This window comes from Jatropha curcas, chromosome 3, assembly GCF_041381405.1.
Source record: "Jatropha curcas cultivar XTBG-Jc1 chromosome 3, XTBG_Jcur_1.0, whole genome shotgun sequence".
NCBI lineage: Eukaryota > Viridiplantae > Streptophyta > Magnoliopsida > Malpighiales > Euphorbiaceae > Jatropha > Jatropha curcas.
The window spans coordinates 31742275-31761249 of record NC_143153.1 but is presented as its reverse complement, the minus strand read 5'-3'; the positions used below and the strand labels follow the sequence as shown (position 1 = coordinate 31761249).

The following is an 18975-nucleotide window of genomic DNA, read 5'->3' as shown; positions in this document are numbered from 1 at the left end:
AAATTATTGGACCTCCTTAAAGTCATATGATGTGAAAGGATGGTCTTTGTGTTATGAAACTTTTGTGCTATGCCAAAGGTGCCCTTTGTTAAGGTTCACATGTTTTAGCCTTATAACATATTAAAACTTCTTTTATGGAGAAGCTCCACAACTAGAACTTTTTATTTTTTTAACACTTTTATTTATATTAAATACAATAACTATTTTTACAAATTATTATTGAAATCGATAAAAAATATTCTTAGTTTCATAAAATTACTCTTGGAGTAATTTGATTAAATTATTTTTAATTTTATTAAAATTTAGGAGAATTAATTGTTATGATTGAAAATAAAAAATACAAGGCAGAGGTGGATAATGAAGGGCAAGGCGCTTGCCTTTCTTGGAAACTCTTGCTTGAGGATAGACTTCCCTTCCTTCCAAGTTTGATTTTCAAGCAAACAATTCGCTGTCCTCATAAATAACTTGCGTGTGGTGTCCTCTCCAATAATTCAATCGAATTTTAATTTGATATAATTAATAATAAACACATGATCACTACTACAACAACTCAATGACAGAGCAGATAACGAGAGATAGATAAAAAGAGAGGAGAGTTTCGTTTAAAAAAAGGAACTTTTCATTCAAAGGTAGAAGAAGAAACACAAGCGAAGCGAAATTATGTGCGACGGTTGTAGGCCTTTGGGATTTCTTTTAGGCCTTCCTTTTGCCTTTCTGTCTCTGCTTATCTCCATTGTTGGGGTTGCCGTGTGGATCGTCGGGTTCGTTCATCTCTTTCTTTCTTCTTTTGGTTTTTCAATTTTTTTGCTGTTTTAAATTCCGGGTAATCGAGATTTCTTCATTTTTTTGACATGTTCACTTTCAAATATAAGTTCAGTTTCTGGGTATTAAAAAGTTTCATTCTTTTTGTCTTCTTTACTACCAAACATAAGTTCCTGATGCGTTTTAGTTTCTGGGTATTTAAGATTTCTTAATTTTCTACTAGTCTTTTATTGCTTTTGATACACTGTGATCTGGGTTGTTTTTAACTAATCAATTTGGATCTAATATTGGAAACTGACAAACGGTACAGGTTATTGTTGACATGTATATGCCCCTGTTGTTTGTGTGTGACCGTGATAGTGGAGCTGGCTCTGGAGTTGATCAAAGCACCTATTCATGTTATGGAATGGTTCACTTCTCAAATACCTTGTTGATTTATGATTTTAAGCATAGATAATTAGATAGTGATTAATTTTCTATATCTAGATTGAGATTTTTTTTTCTTTCTTATCTGTTCTTTATGATTATAGAGAGAGTGGAAAATTTGTGGTATGGTTCATGATTACAATACTTGATGTATAAATTTTTCGGCACTTCGTTTTCAATATGTTTTCTAATTCCATTTGTACTGTATTGCTTAATTAGAACTCATATATGAAACACTGTTTTTCAAAAAAAAAAAGGAAAAATTAGATAAATGAAGCAGTCTGAGTATTCTGCAATTACTTGCCAGTTCTGGATATATCCATTTAGTTCAATCATCTTCCTCATTTTCTTGATCTCGGAGTTCCCAAGAACCATCCTTCATTTTAACCATCCCTGTGTTCCTAGGACAACGCCAAGCAGGAGGAATCAAATAATCTGGCTGCAAATTACTAATTTCCTTATTTAATAATGCAATATCCCTTTTAACTTCTAGATGAAATACTGGTTTATCACCTTGTGTTCCTGCAACTCCATGCAAATATGCCTCCAAGTTATGCCAACTTAAAGGTCCTCCCGGTCTATTCACAAATGGCGATATCAGGGTATTCAACAATAGTTCCTTTCCAACGTCTGCGTATCCTGATTCTTTTGGTGGAGTTAGAGGTACAAGATCATTCAAGTTTTTAATTTTCAGAATATGCAGATTTTCTACAGATTCGGATAACTCCTTGAAGTTTCGATCCCCAACTCGCGGGCTTGCAAAGACAAAAGCTGTGACAGGAGACCGTTCCTTGGATTCGTCTCCTATGTTGAATCCATTTGCAGCAATGTCAATCGCATTTAGAGTTGCAAGCGCTGCTCCTAAGCTGTGTCCTGTGACTGTCAAGCTGGTTTCCTCATGCTTGAACTCTTGCATCAGTCTCTTCACTTCCTCGATAACCTGATAACTAACACGCATTTATAAGCTGAAGGCTATGAGTGGAACTGTAAGTGAGTAAAGCTCGAATATTTGTTGCATTAATTTGAATCGAGTTCGTTTAAAACTTAAATCTCAACTGGGTTCTCCCGGAGTTTCAAACCTTGGGTTTTCCGGTTGAGCTCGATTCTGCTTAATTATGATCCTAGTTGTAGTTTCAATAAAACGAAAGTAAATATTACTAGAATCCACAAATATTCTCACCTGCTCTCTTGCGCTGGTTTTACTATAAGCAGAAACAAAATCAGCTGTGTTATATAGAGAGAGGAATCCTTGATGAACACGAGGGTCTTTGTCCCATTTTAGTATATTAGAAGCTGAAATTAAAGGAGCCTGAAAATCTTTGACCCATTCAATAGGTTGGATTGTTCCTCTCCAAGCAATTACTATGTCTCTTCTTCCCAACATTGCTTTACCTTCATCAGTAGCTACAGCTACATATCCAATCCAATTGCACTGACTACTCCATGGTTGTTTTGCTAATGATTTTACCATAAAGCTCTGTGGAAGTTCAACTTTTGAAGTTGCATACACATATTTAACAGCTCGGTACTTGAATGGGTTTGCAATATTTAGATCAACTCCGGAGAACATTTTCTTCATTGGATATCTGTAGTCTCCAGCATAATCTGACCGTACGTCTGATATGAAATTGTCGTAGGTAGCTTGAGCCATTTCGCCGTAATGAATTAAGTATCGCCGGAGATCCATGTCTAGAGGGTTTAGGAGTTCCCTCCAATTACCTTCTCCACTTAGCAATCTCCATCTTTTTGCTATTGTTCCCACCATTTTTTTTGCTTAGATAAACCTGTCTTCAGCTTTTATAGGTTGATTTTTCTGTTCTTGCAATGTTTGTCATTTGCTACTACTTATATTTAAGTAGAAAGCATATTTCGGCAAATTTCAGACTCGCTTGCTATCATCACTTTTAGACCTCCCTTAATATCTGGCTGCTAGTTGGGAGCTATATAAGCATTTCTTCGATTGAACTAGGCACTTGCCATATGGAACAGCCTAATTGAATTTTAGATTAATTGGGAATTATATGGCTCAGCTGATAATTATGGACTGATAACTTAGTAGGGCTCCAGCCAAGATTTATGTATAATAGTAGAATGCATTAGTTAAATCTTGAAACTTGTTCAAGAAATCCAAAGCCACATGTATAAGGCAACACAGAGAGAAAAAAAAAAAAAAAAAAAAAAAAAAAAAAAAAAGAGAGAGATTTGTACACAAAAACAGATTCAAGAAAGCCATAACATCAGCATATTTTTATATCAGTTTTTAAATACTCATGTGACCAGAAACAGAACTCCAAAGTCTTTATTCATCTACTTATTCTTTTCTCTCATGTTCTTCATATCCCGCACTAGGTTTGTCTTGTCCAATTATAAGCTCTTTAGTTGTTTGAGCAATCTCTGCTATAGTTTCGCCAATGGCGCCGAGCAGGCTGCTGCCTCCCTTTTGCTGCTGCCATTGATGATGCTCTTCTGGCTTTTCTTCTGAGCCTTGAGTGGCTTTTCCGGTGAATCTCCCCGCAGTTTCCCATTCTTCTCCTCCTCCTGTTGAATGAACCTGTAAAACTCTCTCGTTATCTTCAATTAGGCAAAACATAATTCTAATTTCCATCTAAATATTTATCACCAATGGGAATATAAACATCTAACAGAACAAAATCATCTTAGCAAATGTTCAAGCTATGCAAATAGAATACTAGACAAGAACAAAAGTTACTCGTTTACTTCCTTTTTTTCATAAAAATAAAGTTGAAAAATGCAGATTAAAGTCATATTGGATGCTAGCAATAGCCATTCGTAAATGAAGCTATCAAGATCTCCACTATTCTTTATAGCATCAGCATTCGCGGTTCATTAACGAACCTGCATTTTAGTTAATTTATAAAAATCCATGACTATCTTTACCAGCTAGTTCCATTTCTCTAAATTTTAATAATCCTAGCAATTGAAATTAACAGGTAAGAAATAACATTTCAATTGCATACCTGTTCTTGTTCTGCTTTCCTGGCTTCCACCTCTCTCTCTGCCTCCTGTTTCTTCCTAGCAGTATACTCCTTCATAGTCTCACCAGTAGACGCAACAGCATCCTTAGCAGCAATGAAAGGCTTTGCAGCAAGCTCTGCTGCTTTCTCTGTTGCTCCTTGAACGGCCCTTGCTGCTGCTTTAGTCCCCTCCACTGTTTTCTCAGTGGTGTAATGCGCAGCGGTCCAACCAGCCGCAGTAGCCTTGTCCTTCACATCAATTGCTACTTCTCCAGCATAATGAGCAGCCCCTTCACCAGTTTCCACAGTCTTGTCTTTAGCTGCAGCTGCTTTTTCTAATGCATATTCTGATGTTTTTTTAGCACCTCCAACAACAGTGTCTTTTGCCTGAGAGCTCTTTTCTGCAATATACTGGCTCGTCTTTTGAGTGCCTTCAATGACAGTGTCTTTTGCCTGAGACCCTTTCTCTGCTATTTGTTGTGATGCTTTTTGAGCACTTCCAAGAACAGTATCTTTTGCTTGAGCAGTTTTCTCTTTAGCTTGAGAGCCTTGCGCTGCTATTTTATCTTTTGCTTCTGCTCCTTTCTCTTTAACAGTATCTGTAGCTTGGGAGCTCTTATCAACAACAGTATCTTTTGCTTGTGCACCTTTCTCTTTAGCATACTCAGCTGCAACACCTAAACCTTGGCTCATCTCCTCTTTTGCTTTCTCATATCTCTCTTGTGCACCCTTAATAGCCTCCATTGAATTCTTCTGCGCAGTTTCTCTAAGCTTCGATATTTCTTCAAGAGAAAGTTGCTGTTTGTTTTCTCCACCCTCTTTGAAACCTTTCTCTTCTTCACCACCGCTAACTTCAGATTTCCCAACAGAATAAGCTCCTCTCGGTTTCTCTCCTTCTTGTCTTTCTTTTTCATTCGCAACTTTATCAGCAAGAGACTCGAATTGGGCCCCTGCCTCATCGGAACTTTCTTTTGCTCTCTCTGGCCGATCTGTTAAAAACTCGAAATGACTAGTCATTTTTGGAACTCTATCTTTTTCTAAACGAACCTCTCGCTCTCTAGTTGTATTTTCTCTGCGTTCTTTCTCAGACGCCATTTCTGCAATTTCAGGGTTGTGATTTACTTGGTTTCTTGCTAATTGGATTTTGGCATCCGCCGGACATGGAGTTAAAAGCAGGAGATTGATGGCGGTTCAAGGAAGAAAACGAACGTGTGTGCATGAACTGGAGCAGACATGTGTCAGATTCTACAATGCCACGTGTTAGTTTGTAGTTACAAGATGGGTGAGTCAGCATTCGACCTCATCCATTCATTTCCTTGCTGGAGATGATCAAAGATTTGTGAGTTGACTCACAGGTGGACGTAAAAACAACAGCCACGTGTCAAAACCACATTGCACTCTTTCTTATGGATCGGCAATTGGACTGTGCTGGGCCTTACAAAGACTATTAATGGATCCAAGTAAAAGAATAATTTTAGGCCCATGGATCTGAATTCCTTTGCCCATCTCATATCCTCTCATCTACACTCTACTCTTCATGATGGCCTGGGCTTTTAGCAATGGCCCAAAGCATTTTCGCTTAGTGGTTGAAGGCTGAACATCAAAATTCTACACTTTAAGCTGGTTTAGACTCAGGAGTGTGCAAACGGGCGGCTCGGTTACGAACCGAATCTAAAAGCGAAACTGAAAATAGAATTTTCTTAAAACCAAACCAAATTATTCAGTTCAATTTGATTTTACTCAAAAAATAAGTATTTTGTAATAAACGATACAAATACCGAAAATATAGAAGGTTGGAAATTGAATCCAAAATTGAGCAACCAAACTAAAAACCAAAAATAATTCGGTTTGATTAGCAGACTAATCTAAATTCACAGGTTACCCAATAAAACACTCTTGAATTTAGCATACCATCTCCACAAAGTCAAGAATCTTAAAAAAAAAACATTCAAATTGAACTCAATGAGCATTTATATTCAAACAGAAGATAAAAATTTCATGCAATTAATTAATGGCAACTTCATTGCCAAAAGAAACAATATAAAATTTACAATTGAAGCATCACATTCCCCATTCTAAATTTCTTATTTCCCACTTGCACAAGAACAATGGAAAGGAACAAAGAAAATCTTCAAAATCCTAAAATCATTGAAATAATGATCATCTTCTAGTAAAAAATCAACTGCCTTAGAAGTTACTAATTAATATTAACCCTAGAAAGAGCCAACTAAAAGAGAGCTGCATATAAAAGCTCATTCCAAGCATCAGGCAATCCAGGTAAACACCAATGGCTACAATCTGTCTTGTGGTTATCACTAAAGTCTGATGGGTGAGCATCCTTTCTGTACTGTGAGAGAGTCGTTACATCTAGCAAATAAACTGGTTTCTTGATCCTGCTCAGTACTTTCTTGACCACAACCCAAGCCTGTGGTATTCCTGCTGGATATCTTGTTCCAAAGAATGGTTGGGTTTCTCCAACACATGATTTTGTAGGTTCATTCCAATCTTTTCCCCTAATTATATCAGTAAGTTTATATCAGTTAGTTTTGTTCTTTTGAATTGCATTTCAACTGTCACTTCATTGAAAGAATAGAAAGAAAGGAATTAGCTTACTCATAGTGAGTGGGAGAGATGCCTTGGAAGAAGACTTTGGTTTTGTAAGGATCAACATTTCGGTTGACCCATCTAGACCATGTAGTGAGTCCTTTATAAAATGCAATTAGACGGTTCATATCTTTGTACATTCTATTCCCATCTTGGATATAATCCCATCTGCAATCATACAAATTACGTACAATTATCACTCAATCATGCAACTGAGCAGAATGAAAATAAAGAATTCATAATAGCAGACTCCAACTCCTAGCATTTAAAAAAATAATTTCTTTGAAAAATAATATGAAAATTACTTACGGTTGAGTTCTTCCTGTGTGGGTCCACCAATGCCATGTGTTAAAGATCAGAACGTCCATTCCTAGCCATGTATTGCCACCGTATATTGAGTCGAGCTTCAAAATAGTTCCTGCCTTGCTACTGACAAGATCTACTAGATATGGTGTTCGATATAGAAGTATCTTAACTCCATACTCCTGCACGCAAAAATCAAACCATTATTACAATTTTTACGAAAACTGTAAGGTTTCATTTTCAAAAATAAATTGCAAATTGCCGTATAAGCAAAGAACTCTGATTAATGCCACAAGAGGTTCTTGGAAAGTGCCAATCTATTTCAAAATTTAATTATATCTTTTGATATGGGAGATTATTATGGTTATCTCTTTCCATACATATTATCGTATTCTTTTACTTAATATAAAGTCGCTTTAAATACTTAGGAGAAAGCGTTTTATCATATTCATGATTAAATTAAACAGACCAATAAATTTTGGATACCAAATAGTTAAAAACTTACGAAGAAAAAAGGTAAAAAAATATTTTCAGTAAGTGTCGTTTTATGTGATTTGATAGTTGGTTTGTGGCTATTTCTTACGTGTAAAGTGAGGTGTATTTCCTACAAAACGGCAACCGTGTGTGCATTGACAAAGGCAATTGTTATGTAGATATACTATTGCTAATTGAGACATGTATTATGAAAATTATAGGAGCTAATTTTGGAGTGATCATTGCTCAGTGTGCTTTACTCTTAAAAGGATTTTCTTTTTCAACAAACGCATCATAATTGCAATTTGCTAAAACAAGAAAAAGAAAATTAAAATTGCATGTGGAAAAAAAAGTAGAAAAAAGATAACAAGTTCTCTTAACACAGAAAACAAAAATTAATGCATGAAAACGTCATTTAAAAATATTATTTTACTGTTAAAAAGGAGTAGATTATAATACACTGAAATGGTAAAAACAAATACAGTGAGAAAGATTTTTACCAAATTAATTTATTTCCTTTACGAGCAGAAACAATATTAAAACAGTACAAGATATGGTAATAGTTAAAATTTTGAAAAACCGAAATTTACCAGGAAAAAAAAAAAAAAAAAAAAAAAAAAAAAAACCCTAGACATGTCTCCGGCAAACATAAGAAAAGCCCACCACCAATCACGCTCCTCTTTTAATGCTATAAGGAAAAAAAACAAATAATTTAAATAATTCCATTTCTCCAAAAACATCACTACAAAAATTCAACCTTCAAACATCAAACTTTAAGTTCAACTCAAAAAGCAGAAAAAAAAAACATGGATAAAGAAGAAGTCGGTACTGAAAAAACTCGAGTTCTGAAGAGAGTTGATGCAGGCGGTCTTCTGTATATTTTTAGAGAAAACTGTTCAACCCACTTTTTGTTCGAGGAAGAAAAAAAGGGATGAAAATAATTTTTCAAAAACTGTAAGGTTTCATTTAATTGGAGAAAAAAAATCAAGAAAGAACTGTTGCAAGAAATTAAGTTCAAGCAATGAAATCTTTACCTTCTCAAATCAAAAAAGAAATGGACAAGACGTGCATGCGTCACAGCCAGGCAATGATTATCCATAAGTGTATAGTTTGGTATATAACTGTATATGTTTAAATTTATAATCCAATAATAATAAAAAGAAAAAATGAAAGAAAGAAAGACAGACAATTCAATTTGAAAAATCTAACCTCAAATGTGACAGAAGCTAACCCATCTGTTCTTATCAGTGTAGCTTTTGAATTAGGCACAGAAGCATGAAGCATACATGTCAAAGATTGCCACTGATTCAAACTCAGTGAGTCACCCACAAACATTATCTTCTTCCCTCTCCATTTTTCCAGAAAATACCGCCCATTAAACCTGAAACACTAGAAAAACCTAATTAAATACCTGCACTTAGTTACTAATCAATCATAATTTGCAGAAACACAGTACCTGGGCAAGTTACAAGAGAAAGGCTGCCATCTGTACTTGAGATAGTATTTATCAGAGCGGCCATTTCTTTGACAGTTGAATTCTGCATCTAAGAAAGGACAAGTTGAAGGATTATAAAGAGGGTATTTAGGATCAAAGACCCATTTGCCTTGGAACCAATTGCATTTACTTCTTGCAGCTAGTAATTCTCTGGTTGAACTGGTAGAGAAATTATTAACACTGTCGGTAACAGTAATGTTATAATTAATATTATTATGGAAGCTCTCAGCTTTTTTTGTTAATGTAAACAAAAACAAAGAAAGAATAAAGAAGAAGAAACCCATAACAATATTGATCTTGGGTTTCGTTTCCAACCAGAAACTTTAGTTTTATTTTGAAGAAAAGGACGAGAAGTGAAGAGAAAGCTGTTTTCAGAAGTGTTTATATAATAATGTAAAGAGAGAAAGAGAGAGGTTGGAGGGGTTTCACATGGAATGTGTCAAAGAGTACTATATTTATTTGTTTCTGACAAAAAAAAAAATTAAAGAAAATGAAGAGAAAATGAGAGATCTTTGGATGGATTCTTTATTTAAAAAAAAAAAAAAAAAGATTTATATATGGCATGTGGTGATGATTCCAATTCCAATTCCAATTCACTTACTTTGAAAAATAGGAATCATAATGAGCTTGATTCAAAAATAATGGAAACATTTTCCCCACCAACAATGACATATTATATTGATTGGCTTGCTCTCTATTAAAGGTTCTTTTTCCTTATGTTTGGTGATTCAATAACTTTTTCACTTTTTTTTTTCTTTTTTTTTTAAATATTTATCTTGCATCATGTATATCTTTGAAGACTCTAATGGTACTAAAATACAATCAAATTTTAGCTACCAGTAATTAGATGTTTTCAAGTAATAATAAGATAATTTGGAAAGTCAATTTGAAAAAAAAAAAAAAAAAAAAAAACCTTTTGAATTACCTGTAAAAAGTGATTTTGCAAAATTGACTGAATTGTAGAATTGAGAAAACACCTCTTTCTTCCATATTTTGAACACGAAATCAAATTAAAGTTTTTTAATTTTATTTAAAGAGAAAGAAAATTTTCAAGAATAATTCCACACCCTTTTAAATGCACTTTGTAGAGATTGTCTACTGAATTTAAACGTATCTTACTATTTAAATCACCCTCGCTCCCTGTATATTACTGAAAGATAAATTATTTACATATATGTTAGCATTAATAGTCAAGCTTTGGACTGCTAGAAAGTAATTATAAAATGCTGATAATCAACTTTATTTTTTAACTTTTGGTTGTTTATCGTTTAATGCTAATTTTATAATGTGATAAAAATAGACCTTCAAAATAAGCCTTGTATGCAGTTGTACTTTTTTTTTTTTTTTACATTAATATATGCAGTTGTACTTCATATTTTACTAGTTTTATAAGTTATAATAATGTCAGCATCTTCCAACTTTCGTGCCTGTTAAGAATTTAGACTGATACACAGCAACATTTTATATAGTTTTTAGTAATTATACGCTATTTTTTATAGTATTTATTAATATAACATTTGAATTAACTTTTAGAGGTTAAAATAAAATTTTTCAAAAGGTTAATTTATCTAAAGTCTTTTAGCGTTTTATTAAAAACTATTCAAACAGTTAACAGTTAAATACTATTAAAACAGTTAACTGCTATCAAAATAGTCAATTTTACTGAACATATTTTCAATAATTATAAAATATAAATAATATATGGTTAACCTACTCCTATAATTTTATAGGTTAAGACCTAAAAGTTGGTGCTCTAAAGATCAATAAATAGAAAATAAATAATAGAAAAATTATAGAGTTGAATCAAAACTATATGGTTGAAGAAGCATCTGCCCATGCTGACTTTTAATTCCTATGATATAGAGGCCAAACCTACTCAACCTAACATTATGTAGTTATCTGAATGTTTCTTTTCCTTTCTGTTGTTGTTGTTTTTTTTTTTTTTTTTTTCTTTTTTTAAACTATAATGGTATGTTCATTGCAATAAATTTGTATTCTCAAATTTTGGTAAGTAATACAAGAATATTTAGGATTTATTCCATATTATCATTTGAAATTTTTTTAAACACATTGTTACTAAATTTTATTTAAAGATTTTTAAAGGATTGACATTAGGTTCTACTATTTTCGCACCGGCGCAATCCTACGCGAGATATGTAAATAGTACAAGTTGAGATAAAGGAGAAAAAGACTTTTGTACACCAAAATATAGTTTAATGATAAGTGCATGTACGATCTAGCAATAGATTTAAGTTCGAAAAAGACTTATGAATTTGTCATATTCTACATAATTTTATATAATGTGTAGAACCAAATTGAAAAAAATTTAATTTTCTCAAAAGATTTACTATTTCTTGACATCAACATAAACTTAGTTATGAAAAAAGAGATAAAAACAACGAATTCATATAGACCATGCAAATTAGTGTGGAGTTAAATTTAGTTGTGGTAGTATTGTTAATTTTTTTTCTCTTTCATAAATAAAAATTTGAAAAGTGATTTTTCAAGCCACGTGTAAAATTATTTTAAAAAATTTTAAAAAGAAATGACAAAATGAGGGGGGGAGAGGCTTTCTGGAAAACAAAGGACATTGCAAAAGTAATAATGTCATTGAATTTAAAATTTTGCTAAAGTCAATATAACCGGCCAAATTCTTTTGTTGGTTTGTGTTTGTACAAACTCATTCTTTAGTGTGTGCCCTACTCAATTTCTGATTGCCATTTCTAACTTTTAGAATCACACTCAAGCTCTCAATCAGCCTGCATCTCCACTGTTCCTGTCAAATTCCTCCTCCAACTTGCTCTTCTGTACTCCTAAAATGGCCCTTCTTTTCATAACCAAAACAAAAAGAAAATACTATCATTTTATTTTGTAAATTACTACCTCCATGTGTAAAGTTCATTTTGTTATTTCGGCTTTTTGGACCTCGTAATAATCAGAATAAGAATATATCCATGATTAATATAGTAGTAATAAGTTATATTAGAAATTGAAAATTGGGATAATCCCACTGGGATTGAGAAATTTTGTAGTAGTAATGAGAAGGAAGAAGGATAATTTAAGGAAAATTGGTGATACACGTGTAAGAGGTAGTGAAGGGGACCAGATAAAAAACATTAATGAGAAAGAGACCCACTTGTCTCCTTTGGGGGTTGTTGTCTGAACAAGTTCATTCTGGACTGTTATCCCCACAGGCTTTGGAAAACTAGTTTTGTTTTTGTAGGGTTATCATCAATTCTAACACCGATTGCAATCAATTGGACAAAAAAAAAAAAAAAAAAAAATCATTATCTTTTTCTTATTATTATTTCATTTCATCTGCATAATGTAGACACTATGAAAATAAGTTGAGGGCATAGAATATTAATCTTTGTGTTCGTTTAAAGTTTTTATACGGTGATTAAAGAAATAATTAATTTTTTTAATTATAATAAAATTAACTGTAATTTGAATAAATTATTATTTATCTCAAAAAATAAGAGTAATTTTCATCTGAAAGTCAAAAATAATTTGTAAAAGTATCTAATGTAAATAAGGGTAATATCGAAAAAAATATTATTTATTACTCCTTAAAATGATTTATGAAACAAAATAATCATTTTAAAAAAAGTTATATTTTGAGACAAAATAATCACTTAAAAAACGATTTATATTTTGAGACAAAATAATTGTTTAAAAACGACTTATATTATGGGACAAGTGAAATAATTTTTTTAAAAATAAAAAGAAATTGAGTAAATTTGAAACATATATAATTATTTCATAAATGCATCAATTTCGCTTCATTTGAAAGTTTATTCTTTTTAAACTTTGTTCTTACACTAACATTAAATATAAGCATTTCTTTAGTTGTTAAAAAAAAAAGGTGATTTGAGTGCAATTTGGTGGAGGTTGAATAGTTAGATATCAATCTGTCAAAAACTCTTATTTTCATTAATCAATATTAACTCTGTTGAAGAGTATTGCATAAAAAAAAAAAAAAAAAAAAAAAATTCTAACATATCAATCTAAAATAAAAAAAAAAAAAAAGATCTAATCTCATGCACATAAACTAATAAAAAATATCTCAGATTGAGATTTTTAAAAATAAAAAAAAGTAGTTGGGGATTGATTTCCTTTCCATTTTATATTAAAACAGAACTAGATGGAGGCTAAAATGGTGTCAAACCATTCAATGAAGCCATTTGAAGATAAGATTAGGCATGTGGGGTTTGGGTTATTAGTTTATTTTACTTATTTATTTATTATTATAATTATATTTTCTACTTTGGGTTATTATATATATATATATACTTTTTTGGCAGGATATGGTCTTAAAATTTAAAGGGAGTGCAGAAAAATAAGGCTGCTATAATATTTGATAAGTACTGAAAGGTTTCATGCATGGATCCTTGACAGTTCATTCAGCTTTGTTTTTAACAGCTTTACTTATTTATGTTAAAGTGAAAATGTAACTATTGTAGCAGTAAAAGTTTGTGGGTAGAAATAGAACCAATCAAATTTAAAGGAGAAGTCTTTATTTCAAGAAAAAGGAACATAGATAATTTAATTAATAAATTTTAATTAGAAATATAAGCATGGACTGTTAAATTATTTTTAATTTAAGAATAAAATCGTACATATATGAGTGAGTTCGGCTTGAATGAGATAATATTTTGCTAGATTTGAACTATAGCACCGTTAATGCTTAATTAACAATACATGTGAAAAATATATTATAAGATCGTTGACCAGTGGATGATCGTGAAAAGAAATGGCTCTATTGTGATTACGAGTGCTTGTGATCAGGAAAATTAGCACATGTTGATGGCAGGATCATCGTTTAACATTACAGAGAACATGTGGATGACGAACTTGTTAGCCTCCTTTGTTGAATGTTGAAAATAAAAGAAAAAAAAATAATATAAAATTAACTTTTGCTCAATCCCACATCGGGGAGATTGAGATTTGAGGGTAGGTGGTTTGGTTATAAAAGGAAGCTAATGTTTAGCTTTTCAAACACACCAAAACACACCAAAAACACTTGAATGTGTTTTATATTAGGGAATCTTTTGGAATCCCTTGGAGTATAAAATATTTGGGGTGTTTTGAGGGTGTCGGGTAGAAAAATATTTTGTAATTGTGGTTGTAACAATTTGCCGCATAGTGAATATTTTTCTTGATTGTCGTTTGGCAACGGCCGTGGTTTTTTCTCCACTTGGGGAGTTTTCCACGTTAAATTATCGTGTTCTCTTTAATTTCTCAGTTATTATTTTATTTTCTCATTTATTCCTGCTTGAAGCCGATCCGAAGGGCGGGAAAAATAGCGATTTTCCCAACAGAACTCAACTCTCTGTGTATCTCCATGTGCTGAGTATATTTATCTCACCATATCAACTTTATTAAATTTTTTTCCTAAATTTTTAATTAAAATTCTCTTTTTTTTTTCATTAATTAGAGTTTCGAAAGTATTAAAAAAGCATCATGAGGATAATTTTAAGTATAAGAGAGAGAATACGTATATTTTTATAGAAAAATTCCATAGTCTTTAGCCATGAGTACCTTCACCTCACCCTGTAGGCTAATCATGGATGTGATGTGATTTAACATATGTAATTCAGTATGTCTTTTATGCAGTCTTTTTGCAGCATGCAAACTATTTTTTTTTTTTTTTTAAAAAAAAGGGTAAATCAGATTTATTAAACTCTTTGTTTGAATGAGAGAAAAGCAACTATCAGTAAAATTATTATTATTATTATTATTATCTTCTTACAATATATTGAAAAATAATTTTAGAAATTGATTCATTTATTTATACTAAAAAAACAAATGATTGATAATTTAAATTTATGTGGTATTTATAATACAAGGTATAGATAATTAAGTAATGGACGCAAAGACTTTGTCATGTTGCTATTGAAATCACTAGTCATGGGAACTTTCTCAACAGTCCACACAAGTTGGCCTTAGAAAAAGCAATTTGCAAGGCCGCTTTAAACTTCATATTGCAGGACAAAGAGTTTCTTTCTTTGCTTCCTATGATCACATGATTGCCCACATCAAATTGACACCCCCACCATATTTCTATATCAGAGGTAATAGCTTTACATATATTATTTCAGATGATTTTCAGATAAAATTCTTTCGATGAATCAATAATTTAAAGTATTTTTTGCGTATTTTTAATAAATTAAAATTTATATATAGATGTAAAAAGATCTATTTGAAAAATAAGAAGCCTTTTAATATCTCTTCGTCTGCGAAGAATGCTCGATATGAATTTTTAGAGATAGATTTTTGTTGATTAAGAAATTTTCACTCGGTAGATATCCCTTGTATTCAAATCAATCCAAATGATGATTGCTTGTAATTCATAACAAAATTATGCTTTTTGGCTATGGATTTTTCTTGCTTGGGTCCCAAATTGAACCAAAAGGTTGTCTTCTTGTGGTGTGGTAATAATGTAATATCATCAACTTGTTGTGTACATAGTCTTAAGTCCAATGAATAGGATATTATTTGTTCATCACCAAATGGGGCATGGTGGCTAAAATTCCAAAAGCAATCAATTTGGCTAAAACTTTATAATTTTTATTGATTGTTGAAAGATAATATTGGTTGTTTTATTCATTTTTTATTAGGGTTTTTTTTAGGTGATAGGAATCAAAGATAAGCTACATATCTTTACATTTTCTTTTAGAAATGAATTTAACTAGTGTAAAGGATTTATTTTTAATCAAGGAGTTGACATGGTGTTAATGTAGACAAAATTAATTAAATGTTATTTTTTTTTATTCATTGGGAGATTTGATGGGTCGAAATAACAATACGAGCTACAGTATTTGAACTTAAGACCTTCAACTGTTCACATAAGTGAAAATATTAAGCTTACCATATCTGATTGTCTAATTAAATGTTATTTGTTGGCAAATCTTTTGGAGAACAAAATAAAAATATACAATCTTTAAAGTGCATTTCAATCAAATTGGGTTATGTGGGTCATAATCCTGGCCTACTAATTAGATTAGAAATTAGTAGAACTTGCTTATAAAATGAGTAATATGCCAATTTTGACTTTCAAAACTCAATCATTGTAGCCATCCTTGTGGTTTTGTTTTTCTAAATTTACCAAACTCGGGCTTAAATACTATAATGGCATGCGGTTTTGAGAAGGCAAGGGAAATTGATTGTTGAATTAGTTCTAATTTGGACTAATCCACAACTTTTGTCCCCCCAATTTTTCTATTCTTCTTCTTCTTCTTTTTTTTTTTTTTTTTTTTTTTTTTTTTGTCACAAGACTGAAAATTACAGAATTAGAATATATGATTGAAATACAAATTCATAGATAATCAAATCGAGTTACTTTGAATTATAAGTGGTTGTAGAATATTGAATTGGAGAAAGAAATTTAACATGAGTTTATACTCTATTAGTAGGACATCAAATTCACAAACATTTAAATGAAATAAACGTTGGATCAACAAAATATTGATTGAAATGCTAAGCGACTTCAATTTCCATAAAATTGAAATACAAGTTTAATATCGGAAAGTGCACTTTGGTAAATTGGTAAAAAATCTTTATGTCACACAGTTTAAAATGGTAAAAGAAATGAAATGAATGCTGGGAAAATTGAGCCTCTATCACTATCTATTAACAAGAGTCATGTGAAGTGAGTCACTCAAGTCACCAAAGTCATGGGCTAGAGCCCATTTGTTTTAATTATGGAGTGGAAAGGCAGAATTTCCACATCAACTTGCTGCAGCACTCGTGACACTGATAATGCCTAAAATAGAATTATACTATTTATTTTGTAAAAATATACTAGCCCAGCCCAGACCAGCCCATCCCAGCCCAATTAGAAATAATAATCCCCTTCAGTGAATTACATAATTTTAATATTTTCTAAATTTTCTCCATTATATTTTACTTTCTTTGATTTTATTTGATTTCTCGGGCTTTCTATACACATTCGGTTAGGTTTGCATATTTGCCAATGCTTAGCACATGTAGCATTTGTCCACATGTAGCTTGTCTAGCCAAGATTGTGAAATGAAGCACAAAGCAAATAGGCATTCAATTTGGAAAATTGATCCATCAATTATTATTTCCAATATTGATTGATTTAAAATTTACAACAAAAAAAAAATGAAGATTGATAAGTAAAAATTAATGGGCAAAGATAATCAATGTTAAATCAAGATTGATTCAAGTTAATTGGGTTTGCTTTTGCTTCTCCTTATTATTATTGTTTTGATATGAGAGGGGAGAAGAAAAACCACTACAATCAAAACTTAAAACAAACTATATCATTAATATTATGGGATTCAATCTTAATGAATTGATTCAATCTTATTGAGTTGGTTCGGATCGAATTAATAGATATCCGTGCTCAATCCAATTATAAATGAATCTGATTTTATTCAGTGAATTTGAGTCAAGTCAGGTAAGATGAAAATATTCGAACTAAAATCATTAAAATCCATTCCAAAAAATTTCTAAGGCTATAAAAACATGATTTACATATGCAAATGACATAACCAGAATACATGTACATTATAGTTGCAGATAAGAACTAATTTATTAGATAATTGGATAGGAAGCATCCATGGCAATCCCACAAAGGCCCTTCTTCAGCATCAATATCTCTCTTCATCCTGATGTAGGCTTTCTCACCCCATTCAGCTCCCCATGAGTTCTTAACAATCCAATATTTAGCTTCGTCGTCGCTGCTTTCACCGTACCCTACTACTGCAACCCCATGGTTTAGCTCAGTCCCACATTCTCCTGTAAAAACTCCATCTGAGTAGAATTGAAACTCGGTACCATCAGCATCAATGGAGACCGACACTGGCTAATTTGCAACTGCCTTCAATAGCTCTCCCTCGCTGTTGGTTGGAACAGCTTCGTAGTCTGTGATATTAGTTATCTGGGAAGCTGCCTCGTTGGTGTTGCAAGTTCCGTCATTTCCATTGTAAGGGTAATGAGCTTCACTTGTGATTCCATTGTTGTTTATTATGAATTCAAATGCACTTTCCATTGCACCTCCTTCACAGCCTTCATCTCTGCCTGCAGTGTCACAATCGACTAGCTCTTGTTCTGATAGAGAGATCAATTCACCTAGCTTGTTAATCCTTTCAGTCGCCTGCAGTGTCACAATCTACTTTCATGTTTTTTGATGTCATTATTTATCAAATATAAAAGTATTAAATCTAATCAAAACTTCAAATAGCACCATCAGGAAGTGGATATTCAGTTGGTTTGATTTAATTGAACCAGATCAATGCTAAACTAATGACACAAAATTTGGAATGTAAACTAAACTAAACTGATTTGACTCAATTAGTGTTATTTTTTGAATTTTCATAAAAAAATATAAAAATATTTATTTGATGAATATATGAAATATTAGTTTCTTAATAATATAAATTTGCAATAGAAGGATAGCATACAAATATTAATTTTGTTAATTAATAGCTAAAAGTATTGCAAATAATATGCTCTATTCATTGAAAATTAAAAAAGAAAAAGTAGAAATCAAGTTCTTAAAAAATTAGCTATCTTTATACAATTTTAAAATCTAATAGCTAATAAATTCGTTTTTAAAAAGGAAATCTTTCGTACATTTAACTATCAAATTTCAAAATTAAAAGTTTATCGTAACTTATCCTAATTTGACATTGCTTTGTAATTATGTTACTATGACTTAATTATGTCTTCCAAATATATAATACTAACAACATAATTTCCAGTCAACCAAGGGAATAAGATTTTTGGTAGCATTTGGAATCTTGGAGTTCTTTAAAGTATAGAAATGAATTCTTGAAAAAGAAAAGAAAATAGAAATCGTTAGTTAGCTAGGATTTGAATTTTTGACCATGCTAGACTTCTCTTCACTGGTTAACTCTTAGTGGTAATTGGTAAAGTGAGAGGAAGCAGGTATGCTTACCCTTTTTG

General features: G+C 31.8%; 4 protein-coding genes and 1 pseudogene across 6 annotated transcripts; 1 reads left to right on the top strand and 4 right to left on the bottom strand.

Annotated features, from left to right (window-relative positions):
* The first annotated feature begins 351 nt into the window (after window positions 1-351).
* LOC105639570 (signaling peptide TAXIMIN 1) lies at window positions 352-1384 on the top strand. The gene is made up of 2 exons (XM_012223655.4): window positions 352-761; window positions 1073-1384. Exons 1-2 carry the CDS (start codon window positions 661-663, stop codon window positions 1194-1196), a joined length of 225 nt encoding a protein of 74 aa, XP_012079045.1. The 5' UTR covers window positions 352-660; the 3' UTR covers window positions 1197-1384.
* LOC105639945 (phospholipase A1-IIgamma) lies at window positions 1322-3026 on the bottom strand. 2 transcript variants are annotated; one of them, XM_020681638.3, is made up of 3 exons: window positions 2369-3026; window positions 1702-2128; window positions 1322-1589 (listed from the first exon to the last, which is right to left on the bottom strand). In XM_020681638.3, exons 1-3 carry the CDS (start codon window positions 2951-2953, stop codon window positions 1567-1569), a joined length of 1035 nt encoding a protein of 344 aa, XP_020537297.1. In that variant the 5' UTR covers window positions 2954-3026; the 3' UTR covers window positions 1322-1566. The 2 variants fall into 2 exon arrangements, with proteins under 2 accessions (XP_020537297.1, XP_012079543.1); XM_012224153.4 differs by having other exon boundaries at window positions 1322-2128.
* Window positions 3027-3407: 381 nt separating this feature from the next.
* Window positions 3408-5335, bottom strand: LOC105639571 (late embryogenesis abundant domain-containing protein / LEA domain-containing protein). Of its 2 annotated transcripts, none has more exons than XM_020681525.3 (2): window positions 4167-5335; window positions 3408-3726 (listed from the first exon to the last, which is right to left on the bottom strand). In XM_020681525.3, exons 1-2 carry the CDS (start codon window positions 5256-5258, stop codon window positions 3586-3588), a joined length of 1233 nt encoding a protein of 410 aa, XP_020537184.1. In that variant the 5' UTR covers window positions 5259-5335; the 3' UTR covers window positions 3408-3585. The 2 variants fall into 2 exon arrangements, with proteins under 2 accessions (XP_020537184.1, XP_012079046.1); XM_012223656.4 differs by having other exon boundaries at window positions 3408-3739; window positions 4167-5333.
* A 781-nt stretch (window positions 5336-6116) lies between these two features.
* Window positions 6117-9481, bottom strand: TBL39 (TRICHOME BIREFRINGENCE-LIKE 39). Its single transcript, XM_012223657.3, has 5 exons — window positions 9001-9481; window positions 8754-8925; window positions 7077-7252; window positions 6777-6935; window positions 6117-6676 (listed from the first exon to the last, which is right to left on the bottom strand). Exons 1-5 carry the CDS (start codon window positions 9321-9323, stop codon window positions 6391-6393), a joined length of 1116 nt encoding a protein of 371 aa, XP_012079047.1. The 5' UTR covers window positions 9324-9481; the 3' UTR covers window positions 6117-6390.
* A 7141-nt stretch (window positions 9482-16622) lies between these two features.
* On the bottom strand, window positions 16623-18801 carry LOC110010104 (KDEL-tailed cysteine endopeptidase CEP1 pseudogene; annotated as a pseudogene).
* Between the last annotated feature and the right edge of the window lie 174 nt (window positions 18802-18975).